The 21,853-nt window shown below is 39.9% G+C and overlaps 1 protein-coding gene across 2 annotated transcripts in view; it reads right to left on the bottom strand.

Moving 5' to 3' along the window:
- LOC117762247 (receptor-type tyrosine-protein phosphatase gamma-like) overlaps nt 1-21,853 on the bottom strand; it is a 372,407-nt gene that overhangs the window by 269,524 nt on the left and 81,030 nt on the right. For both annotated transcript variants that reach the window (XM_034586785.1, XM_034586786.1), the window contains exon 2: nt 18,871-18,987. In XM_034586785.1, coding sequence (XP_034442676.1) covers nt 18,871-18,987 — 117 coding nt within the window. The remainder of the gene's footprint in view (nt 1-18,870; nt 18,988-21,853) is intronic.

Below are 21,853 nucleotides of genomic sequence, written 5' to 3'. Positions count from 1 at the left end.
TGGTAAAAGTCATGATAACACAAAGCAAGACAGAAGAAGAATTTAATTTGTGGCCAAAATAAACGCAAGTACCAAAAGGACATTGCCTTGACATAGTGAGTAACTTTGAAGCTGATTAATCAGGGGCCCTTCAGTGTGCTAACGGAGTTCAGTTAAGATGAAGAGATGTTAAAACTGGAACCTGAGGTTATCACATGTTGACGATACTACACAATTAAAATGGCAGCGAGTATATGAGCTGCTGCTACAGTTCTAGTGCCAAACTATACAGACTGTGACATCACTTCCTGGAATGGTTTTCCCTTTTGCAGTAACATAAAATGTGACCAGAAATCTGACTTCCCTGATACATTCTCTGTTTTCACAGCAGATATTTATATTATCAGAAACACAAATATTTGGTCAGTATGGCGCATGGCAACACCACAAACATGAGATCGTTCAAGACATTTTAAAGTTGTGATATAAACACCAAGTCCTCCAAATACATAATGCCCACTGCCTCACTGCCCACACACATATGAGTGTTTTCAGATCTGATGACTCTATCAGCAGGAGACTGATCATCATGGTTGAAGAAATACTTGGCTATGGTTAGAAAAAGACTGTGATCATGGTTTGAACTAAAGAACCTGCGGGTAAAGTCTGGTGAAGTTTGCCTTTCACACATGCACAACCCAGCGGGAGGTTTTCTGCACAGATGTGTTCATAACAGCAACAAATCCTCTGCATCATTCAGGCTAGAGGTGGTGCAGCCGGGTGCAGCAGGCAGAGACAGGATGTAACGTATTAATTCGGCTCTCCCAACTCCCCAACAAGCTGGTCATCAAACTGAGCTTGGCCTCAGCCCGTACACCTGGGCAACTAAATCCAGGTGATCCTCACCAGCAGACTGCAAACGGTGCGTGTGGGTAAGCACTCCCCCTTAACTGTGAACACCAGAGCACCACAGGGCTGTGTGCTGAGCACCCTCCTTTACTCGAGCATTTGACTTTGTCCACAGACTGAAGGCACACTGCCCTGCCCCCACTGACTGCTACAGAGTGATCATACTGTGTCCAAATCATGCCCAATTTGACACTGCATGTTGTCCGGCCATTAAGGACACATGCCAAGTGTGAACTTGATAAGATGAACTGTTTTCAAGATATGCATTCCACATACAAAGAGACAGATATGCAGACTGCATTTTGGAATTAGTAGGTAAATACTTGATATATCCAGTGGTTCAATCATTTCAAGATTTACAAACAAAGAGAAGAACTTGAATTCTAAAGGGAAATCTATTTGAGATACAGTTTGCAATAAGCAGGGAGTTGTCAAAGGATTCTGAAAATGATGAATTTGCTTTGTAGTACAATCAGTAAAAAGAGAATGGAGAGAATCTAAAACACCAATAATTAAGGCAATTCAATATTTCAGCAAAGTTGATGCCTTGTGGCAGAATTCATATTCACTTGTTCGGGGGGCACCAGCTCTTAGTACAGCAAATTCAGACAGTGTAATTAAACTGATCAGTCTCAGATAAGAAACTGTCACTTCAGAGTCAATGGATCTCCATTCTCTACTTACAAGGGATATACTGTATAGGAAGCTATTAGGTCCAAAATACAGGTGATTTATTCACTATTATTTACTAACATGGTATAAATGATCTGTCACACCACAAGCCAAAGGCTGGTCATCCCTGTCAGTGTTTTTTGTATTCTCAATATCAGTTGTAGGATCCATTAACAAGCGGAATTTCCCCAGTTTGAACTCTGAACTTTTAAAATACTTAAAAAACTTAACAATGGAAAAAATATATTATTTTCTGAGAAAGAATTCAAATGTAGGCTAGAATCAGTAGTCAGTAACAGCAAAGTAGATCACAATCAATTAAAAGATCCTCACTTGTCATCGGTGTCTCTTCACCCCTTTCAATCTTATTTTCACATTGTCTCATTGGTGTTCACCCCCTGCCAGCCTTCCTTCCCCATTCTCACCTGATGTGTCTCTGTGGCAAGCTGCCAGTGAATTTATTAGCACACATGAAGAGAACAAAGAAGAAACAGAGTGTGGGACCAAGACAATGGAGACGAATGCAGAGAATGTATATAAACAGCATGGATGGTTTTAATGTTCAAATGCCTCTCCGGGCTTAGGTCTATGACATATAACAGCGATGATAAAGTAAACAGCAGCCGGACAAACAATGTAAATTCACTTACATTTCCTTAAGAAAGTTGTAACTGATACTTGGGCAGGAATTATTCTCCAAAGATGAAGTGAAAATGAAGTGACATTTAAAAGTGTGGGGAACAACAGCAACTGAGGGTTTCACAGAAACTGACAGTGACAGAGACCAGAAGAAGTTGGAGTTCTTGGCAGGGGTTGCACCTCATCATCTCTGAATGGTTGTTATGGAAACATAATCCTGCCTTTGTTATTTATATATATATATATGTGTGTGTTAGTATATTTATTCATACACTGTAGGTACTGTCCTTTGGTCAATTCAGTATTATATACGTTTTATGCAGTTTTTGTCCTTGTACACATTTCTGTTAATAAACCAAATTACTAAATGTGCAATCGAGTACAAGGTACTAAGCTCACACAAACACATTTTGTCTCTGTCTTTTTCATATCTGTAGTTCTCACTTTTCAAATTCCCTTACTGCAAATGCATAATGGATGCACTAACTTGTGGGAGTTTTTATGTACAGATGGAGTGATTGGTGCATTGTAAGTGTGTGGTATGCATGAAGACAGAACAAAGAGTGTGAGTAGGCATGTTTGGTGTGTGTGGGCATGATGTTGGAGTTTTGATATGGATACAACTCTATGACAGGTGAGTGTAGTACTGTGTTGATAGTTAACCTAGCAAGCTATTTGTCAGAAACTGCTGTGGCCTTCTCTCACGAGTAGACCTCCTAACCTCAGACTGAGTGTGCTCTACAGGAAGGGTCAAGGGTCGAGCTTTTGAGTCAGAATCTAGGCAGTGATCGTTTTCTTCTTTTCCCTCAGGTCTGGCGTGAACACGTGGGTCTTCATCAGTGTTTTTTATCTCTTTGAGTTCCTCTCCCAGAGGCACCGACTCCCAGAGTCGGTAAGGGCTGTCTCTCACGTCTATTTTCGTCAGATATTAGAGTGTGGCATGGTCAATATTCAAGTACAGAGTGACAGTCCTCTCTTAACAGTGTTGCAACAGCTGAGTGTTCCTGTCTTCTGTTTGTGATTTCCTGCTTTGGACTCCTCTGACGTGGTTGAGTGGCTCCTGGGAGGTGAACCGTCTTTTCTCTGTGTTCTGCACCAGTATCCTTAACCACTACCTGGGCTAGCATCACCCTCTGAGTCGTTTTCTGAGTTGCCACTTATATCTTCTTGTTTTTGATGTTTTTGTCTGCCATTCTTCTTTGTCTTTGTCAGTCAAGTGTCTTGCTTTCAGGGTAAGGCTTGGTATGTGGTGCATTAGCTTCCACAGGTGAGTCATTCACCAGCTACTTGCAAATTGTTCCAACAGGAAGACAGAGTCAGACAACCCTGTGTTGGTTGTGACTTGGCACCAGGCTACCTGACCTGCTGGAATGACAGTGTCTTTTTTGCCTGTCCGTATGCGTCCGTACTGCCCACTGGGTATGTCAGTCTGGATGGAGTTGACCAGGAGTGCTGCCTTTTCCGTTTGTATTGTCGTGGTGTTACTGTCCAGATTGGTGAGGGTTGGAATCAGCTTTTCTGGTTGTTCTTGTATCATCAAGCATGTTAAAACCCAACATTGGTATCTCCAAAGCAAGGCTGATAACAAGAAATGGCACAGGGATTGACCAACTAGGATCCTCATTCCCCATAAAGTATATTGTAAGGGCAACCTAACCCTCAAATGGGACATTGTCCTCATTAACAGCATAGATGTTTAACTCTTCTTCATCATCAACAATTGTGTGACTGGTCTGACACAGAGGTCAGGTAGGTACTTGGTGTTCCAGTCTCTACCAACCGTGCCCACCTGAGCTCCTGTGTCCAGCAGGGCGCTGACTGTAAAGCCGTTTAGGTCACACTGGGTGGGGGCTTTCGTTCCAATGAGCTGGCCAGACGTTCACTTTTACCATTAGGTATGTCATTAGAGGTTGCATTATGTGTCTTACTGGGTTGTTTCTTTATCTGGGTCTGTGACACCTTGTCTTCCATGTCAAGCTGATCAGTACAACATGTGTCAGGTTGGGACAGTAGTTGGTGTCCTGACGTGCTGGATTCTTTAAACATCACACTGCTCCATGGCCTGCTTCAAAACAGTAGAGGCAGTGAACACAAGCAGGACAACTTTGTTCGACACACTTGTCGCAGTCATATATTTATCTTCCTTATGATCTACTTTGCCTCTCCAGGAATGGCTCTCCTCTTCAGACTGTTTGGACTGCTGAGTCTGGATTGATTGTTTCATTAGCTCATCAAGGCTTGTAAGCTCCTCAACTTCCTCTGCCAAATCCTGAATCATATCTCCTTCTAGTTTCTTTCACTTACCTCAAGCTGAGCACTGTGTACATTTGTGAGTTTTTGGCATGTAGCTGGACTGAGCCCAGAGCCCAGAGCCTTGAAACACAGTGTGGAGAAAAACATCTTGAATTGTGGTTGCACTGTACTTTTTGTCCACATATTATACGGTCAGCAAGATCTTTAGTTTAAGTCCTATGACAGGAACTGTTGTGGTCTCTCATTGTCTTTTTGTTTAGTGCATATCAACTCTTGGAACAGCTCTGGATTACCTTGCTTAACCCGTGTGGGAATGGATAGTTTCACTACAGTGTTAATATATAACAACTGTCCAACACATTAAGTCTGTAGTTTTGGGCTTTATATAGTTTTATTTTAAAAATCTGTTTTCAAAGGAAAGTCTCTGTCCAGATGAGTTATTTTTTTCTCCATATCAGAAATAGTTCCTTCCATATACCTGTAAATGCGTATCACATGATCATTTACGTACATTGGTCAAACTAAAAAAGGGCCAATGGCGTTTCCAAAGTTCTTCCTTTGTGGGGCTGGTAAATTCCGGAGTTGTGTAGGCATCAGGAATAAACACAACAAAATAAAAGTAAAATGTGTTAGTGAGGATGTAGCTTTAAAATACAAATGTAATCAGTATTTTAAAGATATAGAACTAAGCATTGCAAGTTCAAACATGTTGACATTTTTCAGGGAGAGACATTAACCCAGAATGATTGTGTCAGAGCCGCTTTTCAAACTTGAGCCACTGTTTGTAATCTTCCTCACTTGTGTAACTCCAGTGCAACTTTTCTGACAGGACACCACTTCTGTCACTTGGGGATAAACCTTCTGAGTCACTCTTCAGATCACGTCCCCCATTCAGCTGTCCTCTTCCATCATCACACCTATGGGGGTTCTTTGCGTCATTTCTTTTTTCTCTTTCACATAACTTCATATGCTGCCTTATCTTTATCTCCAGTCGCTGAAGCTCCATTTTTCAGACCTCTGTCATATTTATCAATTCATCTCCAGTTTTGTATCTCCCATCTATCTCGCTCTCTGTCTCCCTCTGAGTCAATACACATTTCTGCTCTTAATTTCCATCGATATTGCTGGTGTTCCCATCGGCACTGAATTACATCTCCCATGAAGGAAAACATCATGCATCAAAATACTTCACACAGTGTGAAAAGTTGGTCTGCTCTGCTTTTTCTGACGACGTCCTGGAGATGCCTGGAGGCGCAGAGCGGACCACCACACTGAGTACATTATGGGACGTTACTGTCAAAACTGATGTGCCTACACATAAAAAAAAAATCCCTGCTGAAGAAAGTTTTTCAGTGCGACCGGAAGAAGTGGGAGTACAGAAAAGCTTAACTTTCAATAAATTCTGGATATTCATCTCATGAAGAAAAACCTAAGAGACTTTATTGTAGCAGCTAATGACTGTCCATGTGGGCACCACTAAATTTACAACACTTTAAGATTTTGTCATCTACTTTTTAATTATTGATTCCCCAGCTCCTCAAATTCCAGGCAGGAGGCAGCGTTTCCCCTCTGTGCCTCTGAGCCGTGTATGTGCTGGTACAACAACCATTGTCCTTGAATACTTGCAGCTCAGGGTAATGAATTATCTTCTGTTTATTACTTAATTCATTCTGTTCCTTTTTTTTGTGCAATGAATTAGTTTGTTACTGAAATTAAAGTTTCCGTATCTGCCAAGTTGAATCCAGGCCGTTCAGGCCTTAGAAAAAAACAAACTTTTTAAAGTACCGTTTCTAGTTTCTGTAGCGGGCATGTCTCCAATAATTAGGAGGGAGTCCAAACAGTTACATCTGTAGGTCAGTTATACTAATGGTGAAAAAGAAAGTTACAGTTTTAAAATAAGAGGACCACATGCTAAATTCATGACTCAAGTAATTATTAATACACCATGTAGTGATACAGTTGAATCTCATCTCCTGCTAATGCTACTGATTACATAGCATGTGATCAAAATATAATAAAGTCAAATTATTCTAAAGAGATATGACAAAAGATTCAGACCCAGAGGACTCCGACATTTATATCAGAGTGTGCTAGTGAGCTTACTGACTCTTTGCAGTTTGCTGTTACAGAAACTGATGTTGACAATGACTTCCAATGGAGGTTGTCGCAGCTTTGTGAATTGCTGGTGCCAGCGGCTGAATGACAGACCTATTTTAGGCGCTTCTTGACTGCAGAGCCGGCTTTCCTGATATATACACTTGATGGATATTATCCTCCTGAGCCCTCAATAGATACCAAGGCTACTCAAGGACTACTTCAGAGGTGTGGAAATATTATGATGGCTGTGAGGGCATCAAATCGATGCGTTTTTCCCAGAGAGCGACTCGGTTTGATCCCGCATTAGACACACAGCCACTGACGCAATCATGGAGAGTACTCCTATAATGCATCACCTCTCGCACCTCGCACAGACAGCTCAATTGGTCGCTGCCCTTCATTTAATCACCATACACACGCACACAAACACAGGGCTGTGTGCACACATACACCGCTATACTGTAGGCATTTATGGGATGACAGCAGCAATATGGAAGTGACAAGGTAGATTGAGAGGAGCTTTCTTTGTCCTCTGTGTCCTCTGAATGTGTTCATCATCAAAGACTAGCACAACTGGTGTCCCTGCTTTTTCATAGCTGCTTCAGTTTCTGTATTAGTTTGAATGGTTTGTTGATTGACTGTACGAAAGGCAATGCATGTTATTGACACACATCAAATACATAGCCAAAAATATGTGGCCACTCAGACATTACACTTGTGTGATAGTTGAACGTGTCATCCTATCATCCTGCTACCGGAACAGCCTCTGCTGGTCCTCACAGATTTGTAACCCGGTTGAAGATAACATCTTCTCATTGCAGCCACAGAGGCACTTGTGAGGTCCAACACTGATAATGAGTGATAAGGCCTGGCTCACAGAGGGTGTATTAATCCGTTGTGTTTTTGCCTGTCTGTGTTTGCCGTGACAGAGCAGTTTGTTGTACATTTTAGTTTTAAGATTCAAGCACCTCTACACACATTGTACAGAGGTCAAGACATATCCAAACAAATCCTTTATCAGTTGCTGGAACATGGTTGAAAGTGCCATAAGTAAATTCAGCAAAAAAGCTGGTTTAGCGTGTCTAGTCTGTTGTATGAGTTGTTTGTATGAGAAAACACAAGAGAGGTCAGGGCTCCATGCAGGTCAGTCAGTTTCTTCAATACTGAACTGAGGAAAGACATTTAATAATGGACCTTAGTGGATCTTTATTCCTTCTTGGGGGCATTGTCATATTGAAACAGGGAAGAGACTTCCTCAAACTGCAGTATCACTACATGTGTAGCCATTCCAAAGTCTAGGCTAAAAACCAGAGGAGACAGAGCCTTTGCCGTTGGGGCCCCTACACCTTGGAACAATCTGCCAGAGGAGACTTGCAGAATCGGTCACCTGTTTTACTTGACTTCTTAAGACAAATCTCTATAAAAGCTTTTATCTTTTATCATGTGGTGTCTCTTGCTTTTATTATCTGTATTTTTTTTTTATGGTGATTGTGAGTTTTATATTGTTTATTGTAAATCACTTTGTTTATTGTATTGAAAAGTGAAACAAAAATTATTATTATTATTAAGATTGTCCCTTATAGGACCAAAGGGGTTTAACCAAATCAATCAAAAACAAGTAAGTGTAACTTCCTTGGTATTTTATCAACTAGACTTACCACTATGACCAGTCACAAAGCAGTGGGCCAGCTGACCAATAAGAGCAGACAGAGCGTTTCAGAAAGAGGGTGAAAACAGGCCCTGGAGCAGTGAGTGTTTTGAGTTAAAGAGTTTGTGTTTTGAACATAACACGTAAACCTATTCTACTAGACCCCAAATTAGAACTATAAACCTGTAAATTACCAAAACAAGGGCCATTTCAATAACTTGTAAATGCAAATATCATAAGAACATATAAAATGTTCTTATATTTGCATGTTATTGCAAATATATGTGTCTGCATGTATCAGTATCCTTACAAGGCTGGGTCCCTTTCACTGTACACACATGATTTACTAAGTGTAGCTTTAAAATGGTCAAAGTGGACTTTGACCATTTTCACATACCCCCCTCTGCCCCTCATGAATAGATATTCAGTATACTACATACTGAAGGCATTGACACCCATTTACTGAATCTATATGTGATGCTGATCAATCTATATATCACATTATTCATATCATGGATTTATTGATTTCATTTATCACAAACTATTGATTTGAGGATCACAAAGAAACAGATAAAAATGGGAACATATGCATCAAATCAAGAATCCACAGATATTATTGTCTGTGAAATGGCTGACTCTACACATGCATTAGATTGTTTTGTAAATTGCTGATACTATGGATTTACAACTCAGAATGTTTTTATTTTGAGAAACAATATTTGTGCTTCACACTTATTTACAGAAACGTTTCCATTAGTCAAGGTTAAACTTCAACTAGTTGATCTATAATCCTTGATCAAGGTAAAACTAACTCAAACCTGCTTTCCTCTGAGAATCTTTGTAAAACAATAGAAAACTGAATAAAACGTAAAAGATATCAGAAGATATTACCTGATTCTCTTCTTTGTGTTTGGCATTAGCAGTGACTGCAGATGCACATTTGTAGATTAGAGCATTTATCGGGAGACTAGAGATTTTTTAGGATGGCACGCCGTTATTTACTGAGATTCTGTATAGATCTCTGCGGGGAGGTTGGTGTTTTCTGTTGGCCCCTTCCAGCAGAGACAGAGGTCAGGGGTCATTCTGAGCTGCAGAACTGAGCCGCAGAGTCGATGGGGATTTAGTGACACTTCACAGGAAAGAGCTGAGTCATCCGGTTGTGGGACAGAAATATATTTTCCTCCTCAAACTTTGATCTTTATTCAAAGCATAAAGCATCACGATAAAAAAAAATACAGTGAATCATTTTGCTAGGGGTCTGTAGGTGTTGACAGTAAGAACCCTAGCAAAGAAAAACCTTTCTTCTTCAGTGAAGTGTGAAACGGTAACAGCAACAATCAGGCGAAAAATTCTCAAGTGACATAAAAAGGTCAAGATAAAACGGGGAAACCTTTGAGAAAACTGACACCTCGGAACAGTTTTATCTTCTAAAAGCTGCCAAATTTCATCGATAAAACATTAACTGACATCATCACATCTTTTTTTTGTATTATTCTTGCTGTCCTATAAAGCTATACAGTCCCCTCAGAAAAAAGAATGTCATGATGCTATTGCCATACTGCAGCGAAGCAAAACTGTTGTTCTCATGCTCCATCTCTGGTACAGCATCAGTAGTTGTCGTTCTTCTTTTTGTCGGCAAGTTTGGAAAGAGACCGTGGCAGGAATAGTACAGTGGTTTGTTGTCTATATAAGGGGGGGGGGGGGGGTTAAAAACCAAGCGCATCATTTTGGGAAATTCTCTTGTCTGTCCTCTCATTCATAGTAAGATGAGAACATCTAAATCCACTGCTGGATATTTGTTTTAGTTTGTTTCTTTAACACCAGGATAATTAAAACTGTAAACATTGTGGTTTTAGTAGCAGTTAGCACTGGTGCTATTTCTGATCAACAAAGGCTGATCATGTTCCTGCTGTCACAATAAATAGTCTGTATTTATATAGCGCTTTTTTCTATGTCTTGAGGACCGCTCAGCGCTTTAGAGCACATTCACCCATGTACACTCACAATTATGCAGTGCATTTATGTACAGAACTTTCTTAATGAGAGGTTCAGTATCTTGCCCAATGGGGAACAGTGAGATCGACCTTCTGGATGGAGGACGACCACTCTACCCTCTGAGCCACAGCCGCCCGTCCCAGTGAAGTGAAGTGGCCAGGTTTGAACTGTCCTAACTTCGAAAAACACCTGTTATCTTGTTGATGGATTGGTGAATATATGGCAGGCTACAGCTAAAATTATACTTTCTGCATCTACATATGTGCATGTGTGATTATGTATTATCATTTTTCTGCACATCTGTGAGGGTCCTTTAGTTCATAAGTGATCTGAGTGTGAACATATACAGTGCCTTGCATAAGTATTCACCCCCTTTGGACTTTTCTACATTTTGTCATGGTATAACCACAGATTAAAATTTATTTCATCGTGAGTTTATGTAATGGACCAACACAAAATAGTGCATCATTTGGAAGTGGGGGGAAATATTACATGGATTTCACAATTATTTACAAATAAAAATCTGAAAAGTGTTGAGTGCATATGTATTCACCCCCTTTACTGTGAAACCCCTAACAAAGATCTGGTGCGACCAATTGCATTCACAAGTCACATTTGCAAGTCACATAATTAGTAAATAGGGTCCACCTGTCTGCAATTTAATCTCAGTATAAATACATCTGTTCTGTGACGGACTCAGAGTTTGTTGGAGATCATTACTGAACAAACAGCATCATGAAGACCAAGGAGCTCACCAAACAGGTCAGGGATAAAGTTGTGTAGAAATATGAAGCAGGGTTAGGTTATAAAAAAATATCCAGAGCTTTGAACATCTCTCTGAGCACCATAAAATCCATCATAAGAAAATGGAAAGAATATGGCACAACCGCAAACCTACCAAGAGGAGGCCGTCCACCCAAACTGAAGAGTCGGACAAGGAGAAAATTAATCAGAGAAGCAACCAGGAGGCCCATGGTTACTCTGGAGGAGTTGCAGAGATCCACAGCTGAGGTGGGAGAATCTGTCCACAGGACAACTATTAGTCGTCTACTCCACTAATCTGGCCTTTATGGAAGAGTGGCAAGAAGAAAGCCATTGTTGAAAGGGATCCATAAAAAATCCCGTTTGGAGTTTGCCAGAAGCCATGTGGGAGACACAGCAAACATGTGGAAGAAGGTGCTCTGGTCAGATGAGACCAAAATTGAACTTTTTGGCCTCAATGCAAAACGCTATGTGTGGCGAAAACCCAACACTGCCCATCACCCTGAGCACACCATCCCAACAGTGAAACATGGTGGTGGTAGCATCATGCTGTGGGGATGCTTCTCTTCAGCAGGTACAGGGAAACTGGTCAGAATAGAGGGAAAGATGGATGGAGCCAAATACAGGGAAATCCTTGAAGAAAATCTGATGCAGTCTGCAAAAGACTTGAGACTGGGGCGGAGGTTCATCTTCCAGCAGGACAATGACCCTAAACATACAGCCAGAGCTACAAAGGAATGGTTTGGATTAAAGAATGTTAATGTCTTAAAATGGCCCAGTCAAAGCCCAGACCTCAATCCAATAGAGAATCTATGGCAAGACTTGAAGATTGCGGTTCACAGACGGTCTCCATCCAATCTGACTGAGCTTCATCTTTTTTGCCAAGAAGAATGGACAAACCTTTCCATCTCTAGATGTGCAAAGCTGGTAGAGACATACCCCAAAAGACTTGCAGCTGTAATTGCAGCGAAAGGGGGTTCTACCAAGTATTGACACAGGGGGGTGAATACTTATGCACCCAACAGATGTCAACTTTTTTGTTCTCATTATTGTTTGTGTCACAATAAAATTTATTTTGCACCTCCAAAGTACTATGCATGTTTTGTTGATCAAACGGGAAAAAGTTTATTTAAGTCTATTTGAATTCCAGTTAGTAACAGTACATAATGGGAAAAGGTCCAAGGGGGGTGAATACTTATGCAAGGCACTGTATGTCCTAATTACGTCTGTAATACGTCCTGGATTCCAATGTGTCAGCTGTCTCTTTCCATGTCCTACTTGAAATGTATTAATAATCAAACCGATTTAGAGTTGTATCACTTTTTGGTGAAGCTATGCTTGTATTTTACTGCTTCTTTCAGTCTTTGTGCTAAGCTAGGCTAAACCAGTCATTGATCTCTGCTGCATCACGGTACAAGTAGGCCGAACTCTTCCAGTGGTTCATTCAAACCTTTTCTTTCTAAGATAATACTTGCAAGATAAATCTGTTATTATTCTTCTAGGAACCAAATTCTATACTAGTGCAACAAACAATGCAATACTCTGTCATGCAGATACACAGGCTACATCCACATTCCATTACTTTACACGATGTTTTCTTTTCAGTCGACAACGGTTAAGCCTGATGTCTCATATACTTGAAAACACTGCTCTGTTTTCGTTTGAAAACTTTAGTCTGAACAGACAGAAACGAAGATATTTGGAAATAATGACGTAGGCACAACCGCTTGCTGGTTAGACCTCTTTGGTCAAGAAGTAATCTTCTTGGATTTGTCAGGCATCAGTCACATGACCGTCTTCTGGAAGAAAACAACCACCATTAGCCCCGGCCACCAGTGTAGAATGCAAATTGGATAACTAATTACAAGCATTGCTGACCCTGTTTTCTTTAAAACAGCTGTTGTGCAGTGAAATTCTGCATTTTATAATTATGCTGTTTACATATGTATAGGAGACAAGCTATTATTCAAGCAATTCTGCTTATAGCATAGGTCTTTCTGCAACTAACTGCCACATGCTTCCTATGTACACTGGCACACATGCCCAATGTATGTGATTGGTCATGTAATTTGTGTTTGAGGTGTGTTAGTATCAACAGGGATTAAAACTGATACAAAGGTAAAACGCTTGAGTGGACAGAGATAATTTGGTTTGAAAATGTCGTCGTACAGTTGTGTAGCTATACTCTGTTTTCCCTCACTTGACTAAGGCGCTCAGGCTCCTGCCCAAGGTCTCTCACACAAAAATTAAAACACATCAAAAGGTGCTGCTTAATTTTGTTTTACAAAAAAAGCTCAGCAATGTCCTAAAACTTTAATAACTATGTCATATATTTGTATTATGTAAAAATGTTTAACACAAAGCTAAGTATAAGCTAAATATGAATATATCTGGATGTGACATGTGCTTCAGAAGATGTTAGTGTTGAACTAAGTTTGTTCTTACAATTTATTTTCAATTTAATGCTCTCTTACATAAGCATAAAAAGTTCCAGATTGAAATAAAAAAAAGACAACACTACTTACTATCAGGCTAATAAAATTGCTTTCCTTCATGAGTAAAATGACTGTACAACATATCCTCAGCTTCCATCTTCATTTACCCACTTCAAAGCTGCAGCACAAAGGCCTGAGAGCTCTCTGATGGGGACCGGTGTTGAATGGTAAAACAGCTTGACAAGGAGCACGCAAATTAGTTCTGCCTCTCCCTTCGATAGCAAGCCTTGACATTGTGCAGATCTGAAAATTAATTTCCAATCAGGGGACTCTGTGTGTGTGTATGTGTGTGTGTGTGTGTGTGTGTGTGTGTGTGTGTGTGTGTGTGTGTTTGTGTGTGTGTGTTTGTGTGTTTGTGTGTAGATATGTGGTATAAGACAGCCAACACATGGCTCATATAGTGCAAAATTAAAAATATATAATACAATCAAATAAATAAGGGTATTTGGAAAACAAGCATCCACAGACAGGGAGAGTCAATCAATTTGACCTGAGAGGGACACAGTGAGCCCATTACAAGAGATAGCTTCTTAAAACTATATGGCAAAGCTCTTGTAGTTATGTGGAATGGGAAACATATATCAGGGTTAGGGTTGCATAGTATATTACATGGTTTATATTGCATGTCTTAAGATAATGCTTGGCTAATGGAGCTTCAATGGGGTTAATAGGAGCAGTAAAAGTTGGAGACTTGTCCTCATAATGACTTGCAGTTAATATGAAGTTATGTTCATTCAATAATCATTTTTGATTCATCTGATTACAATGTCCATTGATTGTGTCATCATTTTATATCAATAATTAGTAAATGACAGTGGAGATAGTGCATCGATAAATCTTCATTAGTATTATAATTACTATATGACAAAACTGCATCTACGAAAAAATGATTTTAAACTGACTGTCAAGATTTGATGAACAGACTAGACCTGGTGTTTCTAACATTTAATGGTCACGATGGCACATAGAAGATAAACCCTGTATGATGTATATGTACACACATGTCACCATTTGCTGTTTGCTCTAAAGTCAGTGTGACCACAACGTCTGTTGTTGTCACTATCAGTGTTGCAGTAAGTAATAAAGAGTCACGCCGAAAATTATCTCATTATGAAATAAATATTAATGTCATTATTATGCTATTATTAGAGTTTCTCTTAAATAACCTCCAAAGAACTGGTTATTGATAGTAAGCAAGGAAGCTGTTCATTGATTACAGGTTTAATACACTTTGCTCAGTATGGGCCTTCACACTTCATGCAGAATACAACATTAATAAATGCTTTATAGTGCTAATAAAAAGCCAATAGGCACCTTGTGTACATGCCAATAAGCAAATAATTAATCATTAAAGCGTACCTTAATATAGTGTCACCTAATGTTACCTTATTGGAACTGCGAGGAACAACTGGATATATTTCTAACTGCATTATCTGATTTCACCTTGAACTAAATTATTGTATTTGACAGAACAGTTAAATCATGGTAGTTTATGGAATTTGCTGCCATTGTGTAACATATTCCCCAGGCTTATTTTCTTAAAACTGAAAATCTCATAGGTTGTTCCTTAGAATAAGCCACAAATACAGTTCAGTACAGATTCATTGTGATTCTGCAGCAGTGACTGTGAGAATTTGTCTTTTTCTGTCTCTTTGTCCCTGTATAAGGCCGTTTCCAGATAACGCTTGATTTGTCAGCACTGCGCCTGGTTTTAATCTGCCATTCTGATCAGACAGAGGGCAGAACAGCCATAGCCCACTGAGGTCCCGATTAGACTTTGTCAGACCTCTGGAGGACACGATTAGAACAAGCTAATTAGGACAGACAGAAGTTTAGGAAACTTTGGAGAGGAGAATCAGAGGCGAGAGAACAAGAGGGTGAGATTGTGGCGAGAGAGGAAGAGTTTGTGTGATACCACTGAAAAGTATCTATAACGGAGAATAGTGTGGAGTGTAGCAATGCAAAATCTAAATCATACATAAAATGGATTTTAGTCAGAACAAAAATCCATTGAAGTGTAATTCTATTTAAAGACTGTAGAAAGAGAAGAAGAAGCCAAATCATCAGGGATTAAGGTCAAATTCGACATCCTACTGCCTTAAATGTTCACCTCCTGACAACAAAGGTTGGAATACAGACTGGGCAAAGTGAATTCAAGAGTTAAGTTTATATTATTGCGGTACATATAATTAGATTTATTACAAATTGGTGCACAATTTGCACCGATGAAGTCGTTATCTGTGATGAAGACCCTTATCCTACATCTAGTGGTCCTCATCTTGTAGAGGAACAAAATCTAACCTTCAGACCTCAAAGCTGTCGTATGTCTTTTTTTATTTTTAAATCTTCTCCAAAACATAAATGTGTAGAGGAGTTCACTGAAAAACGAGAGATACGAGGGGAATGGTGAGCCGATAAATTTCAGGTTAGCATGTAGTTTCCAGAACTTGTTTATTTGTTACTTTTAATGGTTTTGTTTTTATTGTGTGAGATACGCTCATCAACATTGTTGCCAATAATTTCCTATTGATCGGATGATCATCTAATCATTTCAGCACTACACTGGGTGGAGTCTGGGTGTTTTCAACTGTTTAGTTTAGGTTGAACTGAGGATTCAGCAAATGTATTCAGGCTTTACATAACATAACCCCAGGTTTTATAAAAAACTGCTTTTTCACGTAACTCTGTACTTTCCGTGGTTCTTACTTTGACATAAAACATAAAATATCAACCAGTATTTCAGCCTGCTGCCTCTCTATTGTTTTCCTCTCTTGCCTGGATCCTGCCCACTGTTACATCAGCGTCTTATGTAAGAGCTGCGACCAAACACGAGCGTGGGGACAACAGGGGAGCATCGGTAGGTTTTATCATCAGCAGCAGCAGCAACACTAAGTGAAACTGTCACTGGCTCCGTTCTTTTTTTTCTTCTTTTTTTTTTTTACCCACATGCTCCCGCACTCTCGCAGGCACGACGGGCAACCAATTAGGGTTAGACAAGCAAGCGGAAATATTGAAATAAATAAACTAAAAGATCATTTGTGGCCTGAGGCTCGCGTCGCTTGCATGGTGAAAGATTAATGCTGCCTCTCTGAAAAACGAAAGCCTCCAAAGGGACAGTGGAAGTGGCTTTTTCCCTCTTCTGAAGCACTGGTAAAAGAAAAAAAAGGCCTGGAGACGCCTCCGGGCCAGAGGAGTACCGACCAAGGAGAGATGAGGAGGAAAGTGGTTGAGAGAGAGAAAGAAAGAGAGAGAGACACAGAGAGAGAGAGGAAGGCAAACATATTGCGGTGACAGTGGCCCATAATTGCTTTCACTCTAGAGCACACACTCACACGCAGCATGCTCTAAATCACACAGCTAGCCCCTATACTGTAGTTTTAAAGCTTCGCCAATTGCTAAAATCTCTAATATCTGACACTAAACATACTGTAAAGCACAATGCTGCATGTTCTAATATGAAAGGCAGTATTCAGGGATGGTTGAGTCATTAATCATAGCAGGGGGTATGTCCGGCATCATGAAATAAGGGCTGATGAGTTCTACTCCTGTTACAGTAAGATACAACAACTGCAGATGTTTCCAACATAATTCAAGCTTGAGTACTTTGAGCTGTAAGAAGTTTTTTTAATGTGATGCAGGGAGAAGCTGAGTTTCAGAGAAAAAAAAACTAAACAAAAAAACAACAACAACCTAAAAACCAGATGCAACTGCACCCAATTAGTAGTAATAGTTATTCTGATAAAAGGAGAAACCCAGAGCAACAGAGTGGTGATTGTAAAATGGTTCTGTAGTTGTACTGATGAAGTTAGTGCTTTGGAAATGAGCATTATCCTGCAACAGGTATTGAGATTGCATTTACAGCTAATTCTCTAATCGAGGCCTGTTTCAAATAGACACCTAATTTCCCTGCTGTTTGTGCAAATCATGGTCACTGTTTGGGAATTTAGCACTTTTACAAATGTAGGGAGCATCTGGTTCTGGGCTGATACACTAGCAAAATAAACAGATAAATAAACAAATAGAGTATTTATATGTAGTGTTGATTCTTGCTCTGTGACTGTAAAACATGAATCATGAAGTTCATCTTGTCTGGAAAAGCCCTGCAGAGTTTTCAAAAAGCCACTGATCCTTCTCTGCTGTGTTTATAGTAAGTACTCACCAGAGTACCGGAGGTAAGAATTGTTTTTTATTTCCTATCAGTTTTATTTTACTACATTTCTGGTCTCAATGAGGATATTATACTTAAAGGGATAGTTGACTCATTATCTACTCACCACTTTGCCGATGCAGGGGTGGTGAAGTGTTTGAGTCCACAAAACACTTCTGGAGTCTCAGGGGTAAACTTTGTTGCAGCAGAATCCAATACAATTGAAGTAAATGGTGTCTTCTTCTTCAAACATAATAAAACTACAAAAAAAACACATCATGCTTACGTACTGCTCGTGTGGTGTCATCCAAGTGTCCGGAAGCCCCGACATTTACATTTGACTTGAACCAAGGTCATTTACACTGAAATACCACAGGAGGTGGCTAAGCTAGCGGACGTAGCAACATGATGGTGTGTCTGAGGGTCCCTGAATGCACCTCGTAGGGAGATATCAGTGGACATTTAGGCTTAAAACATGGTGTAAATGACCTCGTTTCGAGTCAAATATGAATGTCAGGGCTTGCGGACACTTGGATGACATCACACGAGCAGTATGGAGGCATGTTGAGTTGTTTCTGTTGTTTTATTACGTCTGAAGAAGGACTCACCATTGACTTCAATTGTATTGGATTCGGCTGCAACAAAGTTTACCCCTGAAACTCTAGAAGTGTTTTGTGCACTCAAACACTTCACCCACCCCTCCATCGGCATAGGGGTGAGTAGAGTGAATTTACATTTGTCCTTGAACTATCCCTTTAAGACCAACATGACTCTAAAATGGGCCCAACATGTTTACTCCCATTAGATGACAGTGTTTGAGCATATGACTGGTTAGTGAGTATCACAATTTCAGGTAAATATTGGTATTGCTTTTGTGTTCACAGAACTGATCCTTGTCTCTTGACTAAAATGTACTTGATGCAGTTATTTATGACATTTTCACAATTTTCACATAAACACTGAGGATTTGAACCAACACATCTGAAGCATCCCAACTGTTGGATGTAAGAACAACTGCACAATAATCCTTCCCAAAATATCTGATGCTCTGCCTACTCTGCTCTGCTAACTAACTGCTAGTGTGTATGAGACATTAGGTGCTTCCGGTAGCTCAGCATTTATTTTTTTTATTTTTTTACCAGCAATAATTGTATAGGCTTTCCAAATATCCCAAACCATGTGGAACAACCAAAGACTCATCGCAGTTTGTTAACTGGAATGTATCATACTGGTCATACCAGTGAAAGAAAGTACACTAACACACAGACACACACCTGAGTAGGCCCAGTAGGTCTCCTCTGTGGCAGCTCTCCGGAGACGCGTCCCATCGGCTGTGGCTCTGCGAAGGCTGAGGGCAGGGGCTTGGGACTCGGCTTGGCTTCCTGTCAGTGCTGCAGGGGGGCAAAAGAACATGGGGACAGGCGGATTAGTATAAACAGCAGCAGAGCTTCAACAGCACTTTGGAGCCTGGGCTGGATATCTGCCGGCCAGGATGACAGCCAACTGTGTGCTTAGCTGCCTTACCACGCCAGCTGCCTCATAATAACACACACAGCAGGAAGAAAGGTCAACAACAAAGAACAGCAACTCTGTGAAACTCAACTGTCTCAGAAAAAGACCAAGCTACCATAACGGACATTTAAGGACAACCTCAGACCCCAGCTCCAGTTCTTGCAAAAACAGTCTCACGTGTGAGACCAAAAGGATATGGCATCAAAATGCAGAGGCAGGATACAGACAAAAGAGAAATATCAGCTTTGGCAAAGGATCTTCTCTGCTTCTGCTGTACACCACCCAATGCAGTTAAAGATTAAACATGATACAGTTGTTTCATATGCATTGATGTGAACATTCACAGTGTAATGATCAATACACATGATACAGTTGTTTCATATGCATTGATGTGAACATTCACAGTGTAATGATCAATACACATGATACAGTTGTTTCATATGCATTGATGTGAACATTCACAGTGTAATGATCAATACACATGATACAGTTGTTTCATATGCATTGATGTGAACATACACAGTGTTCACAGTATTCAATACCAACAAGGCATAAGACCCCAGACTTCTAGATGCCCAAAATGCTCCAGGTTCACTGCATGTTTGTTGTTTTTTTGTAATTTGATTAAATCCAAACTACTCAGGAGATTCGGCACCACTTATACCAACAAAGGTTAGTTGAGCATTTAAGCTATTATTTGGCTGCTTCTAATAGCGGGCCTGTCTCTAAACCTTTGTTAATTAGAAAACCTGGGGCCAGTTTATATGATTTGTGCACAGGAGTGCCGGGTAATTTCTGGGTCTCCGGGGGAGTAAAATGAAGTTGGCATGCACAGTCTGTTGTGAGAGCTGCGGATATGTTTAAAGGATGCATGCACGTTTCTCAGAGGGTGGAGGGTAGAAATAAATGGTCAATAGGGGCCCAATAGAACATGTGTGCCATGGGGCCCCACAGGGATAATCTGGCCATGCTCTGACAATGCCCTCTTTTAATGCCCATCATTCAAATCAATTTATACCATGTTGACATAATCCTTAATATGTAAAATTTCCCTTTGTCCATTTTGACAATTCTACTACTAGTCTATCTTTCTATCCTTGAGGTTTTTTCCTTTTGGGGTATTTTGTAGTCTAGTAGTGCAGCTTCTCAGACCTGCAAATAATCAAGAGCTGTTACGTTTGAGCTCAATCCTGCCCTGAGGGGATGTGGTTCTTCGAGAGGTAATGCTGTCACATGGGTAAAAGAAATCAACAAAGAAGATGCAATAAAAGCTGGAACCAGATGTTTCCTTCTGAACTCTATTGTGTACAAAAGTGTTCCAAAATAAAAAAAGGTGCTTATGTCAACACTCAAGGTTGCACCCACAAAAACAATCATCAATATCAAACATCTAGATGTCAGATGCTTGTTAATGTCTTAAGGTTCACAATTTGTGAGAACGTGAAATCCCCTCCCACAGTCAGGCATATCACAGCAGAGCAGCATTTCTCGTGCATTTCATTGGGGAGTAGAATGTTCGAATGGAAAATCAAGAATCCCTCTGCTGGATTCATGTGTGAAACTCTAACTCTCTGGTTGAGAGACCTTCTTGATCTCCACTGAAGAAAAGGCAGAGATGGAACACTTGGCTTCTCTATGGTGGAGGACAGTATTTCTGACAGCTACTCTCTTAATGACTCCACTTGCTCTGCTATTTGGCCTTTAAAGGATCTTCCACAGGACAAAAATCATCCTGAAAGAAAAACAGTGAAGTGTCTTTTTAGACTTGTTGAAGGCTACCTTTAACTTTCCACTGGCGGTATGTCTTAAGCCAGAATACATACAAAATCAAAGAGGAACATTTCTTTATTTTTCGTTATTTAAATTGTTTTGAACATTTTGAATATTTTGAGTATTTGGCATGAGGAATCAAACAAGTTCAACAAGTTTATATTCTCACAGTTCATTGTGTGCATTGTACACTAAGTATGTGGCTGTTGATGACATTGGCAATATAATAGTTACAGTATGAAATTCAGTGTGTTCTTGTGATAGGAGACTGGGAGTCTAACATTTAGAATGAAACTCAGTCCATTTGGCAGAGTAGCCTGATCACACTGCAGCCGTCAAAGCCAAAAGCAGTTTTTTTAAGTACTGAACAATTTCACCTGTACAATAATGTATTTATATTCTGTAAAGTTGCATCATGTTGTTGTTGTGCTAGTACAGTACATCACCTTGTAACTGCTTCTGTACACTCTGACTCTGGTACGTACTGTGACACATTGAATGATTAAACTGCTGCTAGAATAATGGGTATATGTAAACTAGACCTCTGAAAATGCTAATATCTCATATATATATATAAACCCGTTTAAATAATCACCAACATGCCAGAACTTTTTCATGTCTTCCAACAGCGGCAGGCAATTAAAAAAAATGTTTAACCCGATAACATTGTTGGAAAGTAGTATAAAAAATTAAAGTTAAGCTGAAAACCTGCCTGACAAGATTTTTTTTTAACAATAGGCATTATGACCCAACTTGGATTTGAATGGTATCCACTCTTGAAGGAATACAAATATGTTGACACTATTATCCATCAAAGTTAGCAACTGTTAAGTGTGTCATTCATCCATTAAAAAAAACTATGACTATGTGATTTTAATAATGTTACAACTCTAAAGACTCAGGGGTTTAATGTATGCTCCCAGCTTCAAGGTTCGATTCACGTTGTCTAAATGGGTCAACATGGTGGGAAAGTGT

The sequence above is a fragment of the Hippoglossus hippoglossus genome, chromosome 5 (genome assembly GCF_009819705.1).
Source record: "Hippoglossus hippoglossus isolate fHipHip1 chromosome 5, fHipHip1.pri, whole genome shotgun sequence".
In the NCBI taxonomy this organism is placed as follows: domain Eukaryota; kingdom Metazoa; phylum Chordata; class Actinopteri; order Pleuronectiformes; family Pleuronectidae; genus Hippoglossus; species Hippoglossus hippoglossus.
This window is presented reverse-complemented; position numbering and strand designations above follow the sequence as displayed.